The sequence below is a fragment of the Myotis yumanensis genome, unplaced genomic scaffold, assembly GCF_028538775.1.
Source record: "Myotis yumanensis isolate MYYU_CA2020_CCGP unplaced genomic scaffold, mMyoYum1.0.hap1 SCAF_9, whole genome shotgun sequence".
In the NCBI taxonomy this organism is placed as follows: Eukaryota; Metazoa; Chordata; class Mammalia; order Chiroptera; family Vespertilionidae; genus Myotis; species Myotis yumanensis.
In genome coordinates this window covers 31,263,498-31,279,745 of record NW_027223760.1, presented here as the reverse complement: position 1 = coordinate 31,279,745, position 16,248 = coordinate 31,263,498, and the positions used below count along the sequence as shown (strand labels likewise).

The 16,248-nt window shown below is 38.0% G+C and overlaps 1 protein-coding gene across 1 annotated transcript in view; it reads right to left on the bottom strand.

Annotated features, from left to right (window-relative positions):
- IFT56 (intraflagellar transport 56) overlaps window positions 1-16,248 on the bottom strand; it is a 43,496-nt gene that overhangs the window by 3,848 nt on the left and 23,400 nt on the right. Inside the window, exons 9-17 of the mRNA XM_070424000.1 lie at window positions 13,835-13,937; window positions 11,073-11,128; window positions 9,912-9,965; window positions 8,329-8,392; window positions 6,236-6,324; window positions 5,940-6,023; window positions 4,965-5,034; window positions 3,306-3,412; window positions 164-297 (exon numbers count right to left, since the gene is read on the bottom strand). Coding sequence (XP_070280101.1) covers window positions 164-297; window positions 3,306-3,412; window positions 4,965-5,034; window positions 5,940-6,023; window positions 6,236-6,324; window positions 8,329-8,392; window positions 9,912-9,965; window positions 11,073-11,128; window positions 13,835-13,937 — 761 coding nt within the window. The remainder of the gene's footprint in view (window positions 1-163; window positions 298-3,305; window positions 3,413-4,964; window positions 5,035-5,939; window positions 6,024-6,235; window positions 6,325-8,328; window positions 8,393-9,911; window positions 9,966-11,072; window positions 11,129-13,834; window positions 13,938-16,248) is intronic.

The window sequence follows — 16,248 nt, the reverse complement described above, 5'->3', positions numbered from 1 at the left end:
GTCAGCTACAAATATATAACATCATAAAGTTTTATTTTTATTCATCATTCTAAAACATCTTATATTTTTGAGTTTTCAGAAGAGGATGTCATCATGAAAACAATTCTTTTTCCTCGCAAACCAGCAAATGAGTAGAGGTAGTGTTTGTTGTCTGTGCACTTACTTGGGTTCTCGCCCAGCTAAGATCATCTGGAAAATGCCCACACAGGCCCCCCTCTTGCCTTCCCAATATTCAGGGTTAGGATCCAGCCTCTCTAGGACATCAAAGGCTTTGGCGGAATAGTAAAACTGGCCCATCTGAGTGAAAGAAAGAATTGTGCTAACACTTGTAGTCACAAGGTTACACAGAGTGAAACTAAACATAAAGATGCCGTGAAGCAGAATTGTATAAAATGAGTGCATGGGTAATGACAAAATTTTCTGTTAGCAAATTAGATAAATTTAAATTCTTTATTAAACCAAGAAAGAAGAAAATCAGTTTGCATACGTGGACTCAATTTAAATTAGCTTACCTTCATTCAGTTTTCAACAGTATATCTTTTTTACATATAGTCAGGTTATTCTATAAGCAACACATCTGTCATTTCTTCTAATTATATTCTAATCTTGAGAATAAATTCCAACAACTGTGATTTGAACTGAGTATTTTTCATGTCTTCTCAGTACATTCTGTAGGGGATTACTATCATTCATTTTATGCTAGTTTGATCATGTTCAACCCAAGAGGATGGTCTTTCCCTGACCTCGTCTAAATTCTCAGTATGCTTAGATGTATGCTGAATACTATTCTAAAAAACCAACTCTTTAAAACATTTAATTTATTTTGACATATCTTTCCTTGGCCTTGTAGAAAACGCTGAATAACATTAAATTTTGCTTAGATGAGTTTACTTGACCGGCAATCAAAAATGTATAGTGGTATATAACAATTTCACTAAAGGCTTCAAATTGCTGAGTAATCCTCTAGCCAGTGTGGTTTAGTTACTTCTCCATTCCTATAAACTGTTGTCATAAACATTTACCAATTTCTTTTTAAAAAAATATATTTTATTGATTTTTTTACAGAGAGGAAGGGAGAGGGATAGAAAATTAGAAACATCAATGAGAGAGAAACATCGATCAGCTGCCTCCTGCACACCCTCTACTGGGGATGTGCCCGCAACCAAGTTACATGCCCTTGAGTGGAATCGAACCTCGGACTCTTCAGTCTGCAGGCCAACGCTCTATCCACTGAGCCAAACCGGTTATGGCCATTTACCAATTTCTTGAAGAGCTCTATTGCATTCTTAGCATAACTTTTTCTCTACTTCAGGGAAAACACAACTTTCCTCCCTTCAGTTCAAATTATACCTTCATTCATCCTTCCCTCTTTTCTGTCTGTCTTACAGGGAGAAGTGTTCTTTTATTTTAAGAGAGTGGAGGCAGGGAGAGACAGAGACAGAGAAACATTGATGTGAAAGAGACACATCGATTGGTTGCCTCCTGCACACACCCTGATGGGAGCCAGGGATTGAGCCTGCAAACCGAGGCACTTGCCCTTGACCAGAATTGAACCTGCAGCCCTTCAGTCCATGGGCTGACGATCTACTGAGCAAAACTGGCTAGGGCGAGAAGTGTTCCTATTCCTTTTCAAAGTTAATCCTTCTTCCTATGTCCCCTTAAGCACTTTTCAGGGTGAAATCACACACATAGAGAATGTTGCATGCTACATAAATGCACAGTTTAATGTCTGATTATAAGGTGAATACAAGTGTAACCACCACGCAGGTCAAGAAAGGAAACATTGACAGCAAAACAGAAGCTCTTTGTGTCCCTTCCAAACCACAACCTTCTCCTTCCCTCTGGATTAACTACTATTCCAACTTTTATGGTCATCAGTCTTTTGACTTTCTTTATAAGCACCTATGTGTATATCTTTAGATAATATTGAGTATTGCACTTAGAATTTTATCTATATAAAATAATACTATAAATACTCTTGTGTCTTGTGTATATTTATAAGATTCACCTATATTGCTGGATATGACTCTAATTGTTTTTTAAAAACAATTCTTTCTTTTTTTTTTAAATATATTTTATTGATTTTTTACAGAGAGGAAGGGAGAGAGATAGAGAGTTAGAAACATCGATCAGCTGCCTCCTGCACATCTCCCACTGGGGACGTGCCTGCAACCCAGGTACATGCCCTTGACCGGAATCGAACCTGGGACCCTTCAGTCTGCAGGCCGACGCTCTATCCACTGAGCCAAACCGGTTCCGGCTTAAAAACAATTCTTTATTGTTGAAAGTATTTTTTTCTTCCCTTTCCTTTCTGTTCATCTTCAACCTCTGTTTCCACTGAGCCAAACCGGTTAGGGCATGATTCTTTTTTTAAAAATTTGATTTCAGAGAGAGGGAGGGAAGGAGGGATAGAAACATCAATGATGAGAAAGAATCATTGATCACCTGCCTCCTGCACGCCCCCTACTGGGTATCAAGCCCACAACCCAGGAATGTACCCTGACTGGGAATGGAACTGCAAGCTCCTGGTTCATGGGTTGATGCTCAACCACTGAGCCGCGCCAGCCAGGCTGTAATGATTCATTTTGACTAACACTAGACTCTCTTTACCTTTACCTGACATTTTTCTCGTCTTTTGGATAAGCAGAAATATACCAAAAATAGGAATTTCTGGAATTTGAGCCGAACTTTTAAAAACGCTCTTAATTTTTAAAAAGCTCCCCCCTGCCTTTCCAATGCCCTACACATACATACACACACACACACACACACACACACACAGTCAGACCTTTACTAAATGACTGCGGCTTCTTTTTCCTTTTCTGGTTCCTTTGTCTTTCCTGTCCACTATTTGCATATTAGTATTCCCTAAGGTTTGCAACCATTTACTTTTCTCACTTTACTTTCTTATCTGGGCAATCCCACTGTTTTTCAGGGTTTCAATTACTACTGAAATGTTGATGATTTCTCTAAATCTACGTCTCTAGATGTTAGAGGACATCTTTCTTGAGCTTCAAAACCAAATTTCCAAATCCTGGGTGAATGGATGCTATCTAAAGATTCACAGCCTTTGGAAATCTAAAACCTCCTCTCTAAATCATTATTTCATATACACATAAAAAACCCCGTCATGCTATCTATCTCTGAACTCAGTTCATTCATAACAGAGATGACATTTCTGATATCACTATGCAAATCTTCTCACCAGCAGCCATTTGGTCTGCAGGACACTTTCCCCTAACATTTAGCTAATGCTGCAGTGTGATGCTGATCTTCAATTTCCCTGTATCCTCATTCAGACTCACCTTGTAGCAGTCATTAGCAATGAGCTGTAAGAGGCTAAAGGACTCGCCAGAGGTTTCCATCTTGAGATAAAGTTCCCAGGCTAGTCTTGGTTTCTTATTCATTATATCTACAAAAAAGAAACAAAGATTTATGCTTTTTAAATGTACAAGAAATACATTTCTACATCTTGCTATTTTATGGATTTAGTTCTATGTTTCAAATATAAAAAGTAATGCTAAATTGCCCTAACTGGTTTGGCTCAGTGGATGGAGCGTTGGCCTGTGGACTCAAAGGTCCCAGGTTCGATTCCAGTCAAGGGCATGTACCTTGGTTGCAGGCACATACCCAGTAGGGAGTGTGAGGGAGGCAGCTGATCGATGTGTCTCTCTCATCAATGTTTCTAACTCTCTATCCTTCTCCCTTCCTCTCTGTAAAAAAAATCAATAAAAAATATATTTTTTTAAAAAAGTAATGCTAAATAGCTCTTACATGGAAAGCTCGCAATGTTGGCATTAAGTTGGTTCCCTATCTTAATTATACCGTACTTATTTTTATTTAAGTTAGTATTCAGATAATTATGTCTTTTTAAGTTGGGTTGATTTCTAGTAGTTCCCACTTAGGTCATCTGCTTAAAATAGGACACCTATCATTCATTCAATTCTGCTCATATATTTTCAGCCTCACTTAGAATATCTGACTGCTAAAATTTTCCTGCAACTTTAAACTCAAGGAACATTTTAAATCCCAGATGAACAGAAGGAGCAAGAAAAGACAGTGGAGAGAGAGAGAGAGAGAGAGAGAGAGAGAGAGAGAGAGACTGTAAGCTAAATAATATTTTAAAAGTTATGTTTTTGACATTTTGCCCCATTTTAGTTCTGCATCATAGTGAAAAGATAAAATTAGCCTAATAGTATCATTTCATACAAAACAACACTGTAAACTGAGGCTCTGTAAACTTTAACAGGAAGAACCTGCCATCTTTCAGGACTGGACATGCTAGGTCAATGCTACATGGCAGACCTAATCACACGGTAGAATTATATATGTGCATGGCCACCCTAACTGACCAGCATTAATAACACTGTAAACTGAGGCTCATTAATAACACGATTTTGGTGTTCACTTGTTTTATGGCACAAAACAAAATTAGAAAATGCTCAGTATAATTTCCTTCCAGAAGATTTTACAGCAGGGAACAAAAAGATAATTCTTCTATAACATTTGAAAGAAAACTCACAGTCCAGCTGGTGTGACTTGAGTGATTGAGCGTCGACCTGTGAACCAGGAGGTCACAGATCTGATTCCTGGTCAGGGCACATGCCCAGTTTGCAGGCTTGATCCCCAGTGTGAGGCATGCCGGAGGCAGCCTATCAGTGATTCCTTCTCATCACTGATGCTTTTACTCTTTCTCTCTCCCTTTCTCTCTGAAATCAATAAAAATATATCTTTAAAAAAAAGACTCACAGTATGATCATGGGGATATAAAGTACAGCATAGGGAATACAGTCAATAATATTGTACTAACTACACATGGTATCAGATAGGTACTAGATTTATCAGGGTGATAACTTAGTAAGTTATATAATGTCTAATCACTGGGGTATACACCTGAAACTAATATAATATTGTATGTCAACTGTAATTGAAAAATAAAAAATTACAGTAAAAAAAAGACTCACAGCATCGAGCTAACCAACTGAGGTAAATGTAATCATTTTTTAACTTCTCACTTTGTATTAAAAGGAAAACCTGCAAGAAGAGGAAAGAAAGGGAATAAACATGAAGATGGTTTTGCAGTAAAAACATTCATATCCGCTTATCTTACATTAATGTTTAACATAGCATTATAGATGACCAAATTCTACACAGGCTGCTAAGATAGTGAAGAATAAAATTGTGGTGATTTTAACATACTTCTCTGGTATTGACATCACAAGCTGAGAAAAGGTTGGTAAGGATATAAAAGACTTGAACAAAATAATTAACAACTGTACAATACATATTACTTTCAAGAATGCATGATCATGCTACTGGGCAATTTTAAAGGGTTGGTGTTACACAGACCACATTCTGTGACCACAATACGATTAAGTTAGAAATCAAAATTTAAAACCTGAGAAGGATAATGCATGCTTGAAAATCATAAAACATTTAAAAATAACTCAGTCAAAAAAGGAATCATAATGGAAATTAGTTGAATAATTTGTTGAATAACAAAATTCAATTGAATAATTCAACTGAATTATTTTGAATAATTTAAACAAATCACTCTATGAAGTTAGAAGCAAGATCATTGTTAGCCTTATAGTAAAGAGATTGATTCAAAGAGGTGATGGGGAGGTTTCTAGGATTATGATAATATTCTGTTTCATGATTTGGGTTCTAATTATTTGAAAAATCCATCTAGCTATATGCTTTGATTTGTATACTTTTCTCCATTTATATTATGCTTTTATAAAATTTATCAAAAAAGGAAAACATTTATGTGGTCATAAAATCCATATACCTATTCACATTGTACTTTCTAATGTGACCTAAGAAAAAAAGAAACTTTTACTAGTCCTTTACCCTTGAACATTTTATTTCAGTGAGAAAAATTGACAACAATGTTTTTAGACAGAATCATTCGAATGCCTTCCAAAGCAGGTACCCACCTCTTCACCCTCACTGGTATTGCCTGTTGCAGCTTTGGCTTGGGCATAATTAAAGTTAAAGATGTCATCATTATAGAAGTAACTCTGAAAAACATCCCAAGAACAGGTCACATTGAGCATTACCATATAAAATAGAAAAACATGTTATACAAGATAAACACAAAAATAAGCGTAAGGAATTAGCTGATGCCACCAATGCCACCATAATAAAAAGGCCATCTTTAAGAATATCTTCTCTCCGACATATTATATATAGTATTTTGTATACCAAGTCATCTACAAAATTCTATACTGACCTTAAATGAGTTGAGGTAAATCAGGACATCATCAAATTGCTTGAGCAGGAAGAAACAGGACGCCATGCACTGTCTCCCAGGTATTGTATCTTAGATGGAATGGGAACAGACACCATGTCTACTCAAGAAACTAAACGGCATCTTTAGCAGAAATTTCAGTTATTTATAATTTAGAGATAGGAATATATTACCAGACAGCTTTCTAGATTCTGAAGTTACAGATTCTGTTTAGTGAACAAAACCTCAGCATAATGGAGAACACAGTGCTTCAGAGTGACCAATAATCTCTCTCCATGTTAACTCTGAGTTCAAAATAAACACATGCCCTGCAGGCTACAGTATTCTCCAGATCACTTTTTATTTTCTTGCCCAACTCTGACACCTGCACATACAACTAATGTGGCGCGGTCTCCATCGTTACTCATCTAAGACAACCTAGCCCTTTTAAAAAATACATATTTTTATTGATTTCAGAGAGGAAGGGAGAGGGGGAGAGAGATATAACATTAATGAGAGAGAATCATTGACTGGCTGCCTCCTGCACGCCCCCACTGGGGATCGAGCCCACCACCCAGGGAATGTGCCTTGACCAGGAATCGAACTGTGACCTCCTGGTTCATAGGTTGATGCTCAACCACTGAGCCACACTGGCCAGGCAACCTAGCACTTTCGATCTCAAATGGAGAATAAATTTGCCATGGAAGCACCTGATCCTGATCCTGACCTAACCGTCTGTCTGATATCATATTCCTATTTGAGGCAGCAGATGGTTAGTGTAACCTCCACGCTTGCCATTGGCACTCCCAATCCTCCTTATTTTCTTTCTGCTCAATTTTCCCCATAGCAACTCATCATAGTCATATATACTATATAATCTATTTATTTTTTATGTTTATAGTCTGTCACACTAGACCGTATGTTCCACAAAAGAAGGGGGATTTTAGTTTTGTTTACTGCTATATCCCCAACACCTCAATCCCCAACACCTCAATAAATTTTTGTAGTATGAATTAGTGAAATGGGGAAAGGAAATATTATTTGATAAATGGTTTTGGTGAAATATTTGGAAAAAAATCCAGGGGTGATAAAAATATTTAACAACCAGTTCAGCATGAAAACATCATCAGAATAGATGCTGGCCATAGACAATTGGTACGGACAGCCATACCAGTTCACACTGGTTATGGGCCCTTTTTATAGCTCTTCCTCAAGTCTTACACTGAATCTTGACTGATGAAATCAATACTTTAATAACAGAAACAAAGCCACAAAACAAATTGTGGGAAATATGGGTGAATATTATATAACTGCAGGGGTCAAAGCACTGTCTAAGCTTGATACCCATGTTAGAATTCATTATGGAGAGGATAAACTTAATTAAATAAGGTTTAAATAGTTTAATATAAGAAAAAATATGATAGGCAAAGTTAAAAGTCAAATGACCTACTGGGAAAAAAATATCTCTAAGAGCTCTTGAAAAATCAATTAAAGTTACCATTTCAAATAAAACAAAACAAACAGAATAAAAAACTCATAAACTAGCCCTAATCAGTTTGGCTCAGTGGATAGAGCGGCGGCCTGCAGACTCAAAGGTCCCAGGTTCAATTCCGGTCAAGGGCATGTACCTTGGTTGCGGGCACATCCCCAGTAGGGGGTGTGCAGGAGGCAGCTGATCGAAGTTTCTCTCTCAATGATATTTCTAACTCTCTATCCCTCTCCCTTCCTCTCTGTAAAAAAATAAATAAATAAAATAAAATAAATTTTTAAAAAAACCTCATAAACTAAAGAATATATTTATTCTTCTCTATTTCTAAATTCTCTCATCCCACTCCAGCTGAGATGCTGAAAAGAGCTAATTCTAATATTCTCTCCTGTGTCTGACTCCCCACCTTATAATGGGAAACCTAACAGATGTAGCACTTATTCTTATTCTTTTTAGAATGTTAGATGAATAATATTTTATTTATTTAAACGAGGCATGGGGCCCGCCGGCTGTGAGTTTGACTTGCTTGCCAAAGACTCCAACTTGACCAGGCAGTATACAACCAGCTCAAATTATGGATCATGTTCATAAGTACATATTTCAGACATACCACATTCACTAGCTGATCCTCCCACCAACTGGAAGAACTGCTGGGCAATTTTCATATGATCCCTCTGAAAAACAAAGCAAAGCTTCTATAGAGGAATAAAATGAAAATATTTTATTTATATTATACTTTATGGTTTTAACATACTTATCAGGATTTAACACATACTCTTGTTTTAAATCCTCCCAAACAAAACCAATTCTGATTAGCACACAACTAGAAAATGATAACCTGAAACTGAATTAACACCTACTCTAGCCCTAGCCGGTTTGGCTCAGTGGATAGAGTGTCGGCCTGCAGACTGAAAGGTCCCAGGTTTGATTCCGGTCAAGGGCACGGTTGCAGGCTCCTCTTGGCCCGGGCCCTGGTTGGGGTGCGTGCAGGAGGCAACCAATTGATGTGTCTCTCTCACATTGATGTTTCTCTCTCTCTGTTTCTCCCCCTCCCACTCTCTCTAAAAATCAATAGAAATATATCCTCAAGTGAGGATTAAAAAAAACAAAAACCTACTCTGGGACAGATAGAAAACAAGAAAAAAAAAATCCATCCCAAAGTTCTATCCTAAAAGTACCTTCATTAAATGAACTCATTCATGTACTCATTCATTCACTTAAATATTTATTGCTCTTTTTCCATATGTTAGAACTTGTAATATGACGATGGTCATAACAGGGAGTATTTATTAAACAAACTCATTCATATATGCAATAACTATTAATTATTGTTAAATGAGGCTGTCAAATGAGGCTCTGTGAAGTGAGCTGGAGATAAGATTTATTTTATCCCACTTTATTCCAAAAAGAACTTAATATTATTATTTAGAATATTAGAATTCTAAAAAATAAAAGAATTCTTATTCTTTTTAGAATGTTAGATGAATAATATTTAGATTAATAAGAGCTTAATTTTAGACACAGTTTTTGTATTTATAAAAAGCATTCCAATAGAAACAATTATTCCCATTTTACAGATGCCAAAATTATAGCTCAGAGCTGTACAATGTTGAAAAAAAAGTCACTGAAAATAAGAATGAAGCTGTGCGATGATTAGATATATACACTGTTTAAAAATTGGGCTCTTTTTATTTTTTTTAATTAAAAAAATTTTTTTTAAGGTAGTTGTTTTCTGTTTTTTTTTTATATATATATTTTATTGATTTTTTACAGAGAGGAAGGGAGAGGGATAGAGAGTTAGAAACATCGATGAGAGAGAAACATCGATCAGCTGCCTCCTGCACATCTCCTACTGGGGATGTGCCCACAACCCAGGTACATGCCCTTGACCGGAATCGAACCTGGTACCTTTCAGTCCGCAGGCCAACGCTCTATCCACTGAGCCAAACCGGTTTCGGCTGGGCTCTTTTTAAACAAAGCAACAATTCTTAGCATTAACGACTTTTTTCTTTTTTTTTGGTCTTTAACAGAATTCTTTTTACAATGAGACCTGATTGGGGGATATGGAGAAATGAGGGCTGCAGAAGAGCCTATTTGTAAGCTTGCTGCTGGTTGAAGGTTGACATTTGTGTTTTTTTTTTTCCATACACTGTAACTTGGCAAACTAGAGATTACCAGTGATGTCATACTCACCGATCCCATTTCCTGGCCAAGGGCTGCATTGACCACTCCTTTGAGGATATACTCCTGGAAACATGCAATAACACTGATTAATTTCAAAGGAATGTGGAGCTATGAGATATATTTCAAGTTAATTATTTGCAACAACTCAGTACTTCACATATATTATCAAAAGTTACCCAGAGTCTCTTTTCTCTGTTCTATCCCTGGCCTGAATGAAAGAATTAAGAGATTTTCATTTGGTTCCAGCAGGCAAGTGTCCATATAACAGAACTCACCATATTTGTAAATTCTCAATCTTAAGCAGAAATAACTCAGTGGGAACTTCTAGGAGTTAAGTTTTATTTCATTTCAATATAATGGAAACAAATTAACAGTAAAAATGTTTACATAATAATTTGTATCACCTTGTCAGCCACTGCCATTCTCTGTGACCATTTCATATACATTATTTCCCTTTTCAATGCTATAGTAACTTTCCTTTGCTAGTGATTCTTTCTTTCTTTTCTTTTTTTTTTTTTTTTTAAAGTGTCCTTTAGTTTCCATCTGTAAAGCATTCTCTTTTGGAGTCCTAGGGCCTCACCTATATCCTTGTCAGACTTGGTTCTATTCTTTAACAGACATCCTCCTTAGCAGCTTTATCAATTTTTATATGGGTGCTCTCCCTTTTTTTAAGAAGCCTCATACTAGTAAAAAGAATCACACAGAAGATGCTAAAGCTTTTAATGCATTTGAGAAATATATCTGTTTAGACTTCATGGGGTCTTTCATTCCATAAGTAGAATGACTACTGTGTGCTTAGTGCACATAGCATTGGAGATACAATGCTGACACAAGGAGCTAATCATCAGGTGATGGGTGGAGACAAGTTGCAGGCAATTTACTAGCGATATACCGGTAAGTCGTTGCTTTCATCAGAATTCTAGATTCCAGTATTTTTAAACCTCAACTCTTTGGGGGAAATGACCACATGTAAGGGAGTTTAAAAATACCCAAAACCCCAGAACATTCATTCTTATATCAACAGTCTCACAAAACATTCCTAGATCAATACGTGGACTTTCCTGGGATTCTATAAGCAGTAATCTTCTTTAATATGCCTTCCAGCTATTGTTCCAAAGATCCATTTTAAACAGAAGTTGGTTAGTAAAAATATAACACATTCTTAATTACCTGAGGAGTAGCAGGTTCCAGATCCTTGATTAAGTTATAAGCTTCTTGTACATCATCTGAAATATAAAAAAATAAGTAGCTATACTAGTCCATATTTTAGCAAACTCTTCTGAAACAGTCACCAAAAAGTAAGATCCTTCAGTACTCAAACATTCATGAGAATTATGATCTATTTTATCTGTCCTCTAAGCCTCTGTCAAGTTCAATGTTGAATAGTTATCCTAAAGATAACCAAATATCCTTAGGAAACCCATATTAAGCCATGTAGCACTTAAAAAATGTTCAAGCAAAAAATATAGATTGGGTGTTACATACCAATGACACTATAGTTATCTAAGAAAAACAACCATTTTTTAAAATGTTTCACAACAATAAAAAAGATATATACAGAGGTGAGCAAAAGTAGGCTAAATTATCAATCATCATTACCTAAAAGATAAATCCTAAGTAAGGATAAGAAACAATAACAACAATAATAAGACAATATAAATAAATATAATCATTAAATAAAATAATAATACAAGAATAAACTCTGTTTCGTGTACTCACAACTATAAACCTACTTTTGCTGACCCCTGTATTAAGCATGTAGGAGTGAAATGACATGAAGTCTGTGATTTGCTTTCCAACATCTCAGCAACAAAAAACAAAAAAGGAGGGAGGAGATGAAAAAAGACTGTCACTATCTTGAAAACCATTGAATCTGGGATGATTATGTGGGTGTCCATACTACTTTTGTTTATGTCTGAAAATTTTATAATAAAAATTGACAAAAGATTAATTTATGAAATATATAAGATGCTTCTTTTTTTGTTTTATTTTTGTTAATCCTCATCCGAGGATATTTTTCCATTTATTTTTAGAGAGAGTGGAAGGGAGGGAAGGGGAGAAACAGAGAGAGAAAGTCATCGATGTGAGAGAGACACATCTATTGGTTGCCTTCCACAGGCGCCCAACCAAGGCCAGGGATCAAGCCTGCAACTGAGGTACATGTCCTTGACAAGAATTGAACCCGGATCTTTCAGTCCAAGGGCAAATGCTCTATCCACTGAGCCAAACCAGCTAGGGCAGATGTTTCTTTAATTCTTATCACAAAGTATATTTCTTTGTGCTTACATATCACATAGAACTGTTTGCAAGTTCATGTTTTTATTTTAATCAACACTTAACATTTTCCTCAGTGAGGATTATGTTGTCTGGTTGGTTTCTCCCATGCATCTAAAAGGTCCCACACTTTCAGTCTGAAGTCCATGATGGAGTGCCACCACCAGTGCGTGGCCACTACTGCCCTGTACTTAAAACAATGAGAGCAAATACAAAACAGTTCATGATAAAAAACGCTTAAGAAGATGTGGATGTAATCAAGCATGTCAAACTCAAAAGCTAACATGGGCCAAATAAACAAGGTTTAAGTTTATGTGGGCTGCAAAAAAAGAAAAGCTTCAATTTTCATAGAAACTTAGGTTTACGATTCTGGTTAAGGGCATTAAAAAACAAAGGAAGAAACATAGGTTTATTTCGATAGAGATATGCTGAATACAAAGGGCTGAAACAAATGAGCAATCATTAACATAAAATAAAAGAACATTTTAATAAAAATTAACATTTTTTTCTTGAACATTAAGTTACCAGACACTATAACTGCACAAATTAATAAGTGTAACGCAAATAAACCTATTTTTCTTGTTCTCCGAAAGCAAAATATTTCCTGTTGTGCACACCAAACAAGTCAGTACAAGACTAATGACGTGGCAATCAGCTGCTAAAATAGTCGCTGCTAATATCAGTGGAGAGAAATGGTGCGCCTGCATGTAAGGTGTGTAAGAGAAATGAATGCAACACGATTATAGAATCAGTCATTAGCGAACATTGTAGTCCATTATTAATAATTACGTATAACAGGATATTGTAAAAATTAAATTACGAAATTTTTTAAAAATATATTTTATTGATTTTTTTTTTTTCAGAGAGGAAGGGAGAGGGATAGAGTTAGAAACATCAATGAGAGAGAAACATTGATCAGCTGCCTCCTGCACACCTCCTACTGGGGATGTGCCCGCAACCAAGGTACATGCCCTTGACCAGAATCAAATCTGGGACCCTTAAGTCTGCAGGCTGACGCTCTATCCACTGAGCCAAACCAGCTAGGGCAAATTACGAAATTTTTATTAAAATATTTCTTACATACTGTTATATTGGCTGGGCCGCAAAAATATTTGCTGTGGGCCACAAGTTTGACATGCTTCCTGTATATTATACACTAGAGGCCCGGTGCACAAAATTTGTGCACAGTAGGGTCCCTAGGCCTGGCCAGCGATTTCGGCTGCCAGCTGGGGCCTGCCTTCGCTCCGCGCCACTCCCTGGTGGTCAGCGCATGTCATAGCGAGCGATCGAACTCCCAGTCGAACTCCTGAGGGGACACTTTGCATATTAGCCTTTTATAAATACAGACGGGAAACCCTAGGAAAAAGAAAGAACTGCCAGGGATGGGAAGGAAAAACTGAAATACAATGGGCAAAGAACAGAGGAGAGGAAAATAGAAAAATAGAATGAGGGAGAAGGTTGGAAGCAACAGAGGAAGAAAGAGAAGCTAAAGAGTAAAGGCACAACAAATAACCAAAAATATTGCTCTGTCCTATGAACTTATTGCAAATATATTTTTGGAAGTATTATGGATTTTAAAAGCTAAGCAAACAGATCAATTAGAGATTAAATGTTCTAAAGTATGTTTATAAGTATGTTTAAAGACAAAATTTTCTTACCTTGACGAAGGTAGTAAATCACTAAGTTTAGCCTTGCTTCAGGAATGACATCAACCAGGGGAGGCAAAACCTGCAAAGCCCCTTCACCTCCTCGGAAGACAACCTAGAGATGGAGAAGCTGAGTTATTATGGCAATGAGCACAAATATATTTATTGGTGGAAATGTTTCAGGAACTGAGACTTGTAAGTAGATACATGATGCCAACTCAAATAGCCCTGGGAATCAGTTAATATCTTGAGAACTTTTATCATTCACTGAATGTGTTATTGCCTAACTATTACCTGTGCTTCTAACCATTCACCTTTCCCCTCCCCTCTGATTTTGATCCTTGTATTTAAATATTTCCTTTTTTACCCTATCTAAAATCTATCTTCACTATCAGTCTTATACCCTTATCCTCCTTTATTTTTATTCATAGCATTTATCACTTCATTTTATGTATTTTGTATCTGTTTATCTGTTACAACCTCCAGCATATAAGCTCCACATGACAAGGAGCTTTGCATTTACTGTGTACTCCCAGCCCCTAGCACTGTATCTAGCATAGTTGGTATTCATTATTATTTGAAAGGATGCATTTATATATATTATTATTTGAAAGAATGCATATATATATATATATATATATATTTTTTTTTTTTTTTATTGATTTTTAGAGCGAGAGGAAGAGAGAGAGAGAAACATCGATGTGATAGCGACACATCAATCGGCTGCCTCCTGCACACCTCCTACTGGGGACTGAATCTGCAACTCTGGCATGTGCTCTGACCGGGAATCGAACTGGCAACCTTTCGGTACATAGGATGATGCCCAACCAACTAAGCCACACTACTAGGGCAGAATGAATATATTTTTGAAGCTCTCTATACACATGACCTTGACCTCACTTAAAAAAAAAAAAAAAGCATTATCTAGCCCTAGCTGTTTAGCTCAGTTGGTTGGGTGTTGTCCAGTTCACCAAAAGGTTGCCAGTTTGATTCCTGGTCAGGGCATATGCCCAGGTTGCTGGCTCAATCCCTAGTAGGGGGTATGCAGGAAGCAGCTAATGGATGTTTGGATCTCACCTTGATGTTTCTCTCCTTCTCCCTTCCTCACAGTCTAAAAATCAATAAAAAATTTTTTTAAAGCTGTCCTGGCTGGTATTTCTCAGTGGTTAGAGCATCGGCCCATACACCAAAGGGCCATGGGTTCAATTCCCAGTCAAAAGCACGTATCTGGATTGCAGGTTCCATCCTCAGTCCCAGTCGGGAGGCAATCAATTGATGTGTCTCTCTGTCATCACTGTTTTTCTCTCTTTCTTCCTTCCTTCCTCCCTTCCACTGTCTAAAAATCAATGGAGCCCAGCCAGTGTGGCTCAGTGGTTGAGAGTCGGCCTATGAACCAGGAGGTCATGGTTCGATTTCTGGCCAGAGCACACGTCCAGGTTGTGGACTCGATCCCCTGTGTTGGGCATGCAGGAGGCAGCCAATCAATGATTCTCTCTCATTATTGATCTTTCTGCCTCCTTCTCCCTCTCCCTTCCTCTCTGAAATCAATAAAAATATATTATAAATAAATAAATAAAAATCAATGGAAAAAAAAAATATCCTCAGGTGAGGATTAATAAAAAAGAAAAAAACCATTGCCGAAACCGTTTTGGCTCAGTGGATGGAGCGTCGGCCTGCGGACTGAAGGGTCCCAGGTTCGATTCCGGTCGAGGGCATGTGCCTGGGTTGCGGGCACATCCCCTGTGGGAGATGTGCGGGAGGCAGCTGATCGATGTTTCTCTCTCATCGATGTTTCTGACTCTCTATCTCTCTCCCTTCCTCTCTGTAAAAAGTCAATAAAATATATTTAAAAAAAAAAAAAAAGAAAAAAAAAAGAAAAAAACCATTATCTAAATTATACTAAGTATAAAAAACAGTGACCTGCTGGCCTGGTCATTCCTTACTGCCCCCCATGCCGGCCTAGTCGCCCCCAACGGCCCCCCTCTGCTGGCCTGGTCGCCCCTAACTGCCCCCCCCTGCTGGCCTGGTTACCCCCAACTGCCCCCCACACTGGCCTAGTTGCCCCTCACTGTTCCCCCTGCCAGCCTAACCGCCCCCAACTGCCCCCCCTTCTGGCCTGGTGGCCCCCAACTACAACCCCCGCCAGCCTAGTTGCTCCTAACTCCCCCTCGCCCCCCCCCGCTGGCCTGGTCGCCTCTTACTGCCCCCTTTGCCGGCCTGGCCGCCCCCAACTGCCCCCCTCTGCCAGCCTGGTCACCCCTAAGTGCCCCCCCTGCTGGCCTGGTCGCCCCTAAATGCCCCTGCTGCTGGCCTGGTGGCCCCCTACTGCCCCCCCCCCCTGTTGGCCTGGTTGCTCCTCATGGCCCCCCTGCCGGCCTGGTCACCCTACGCTGCCTGCTGTTCAGTCATTTGGTCGTCCCTCACTA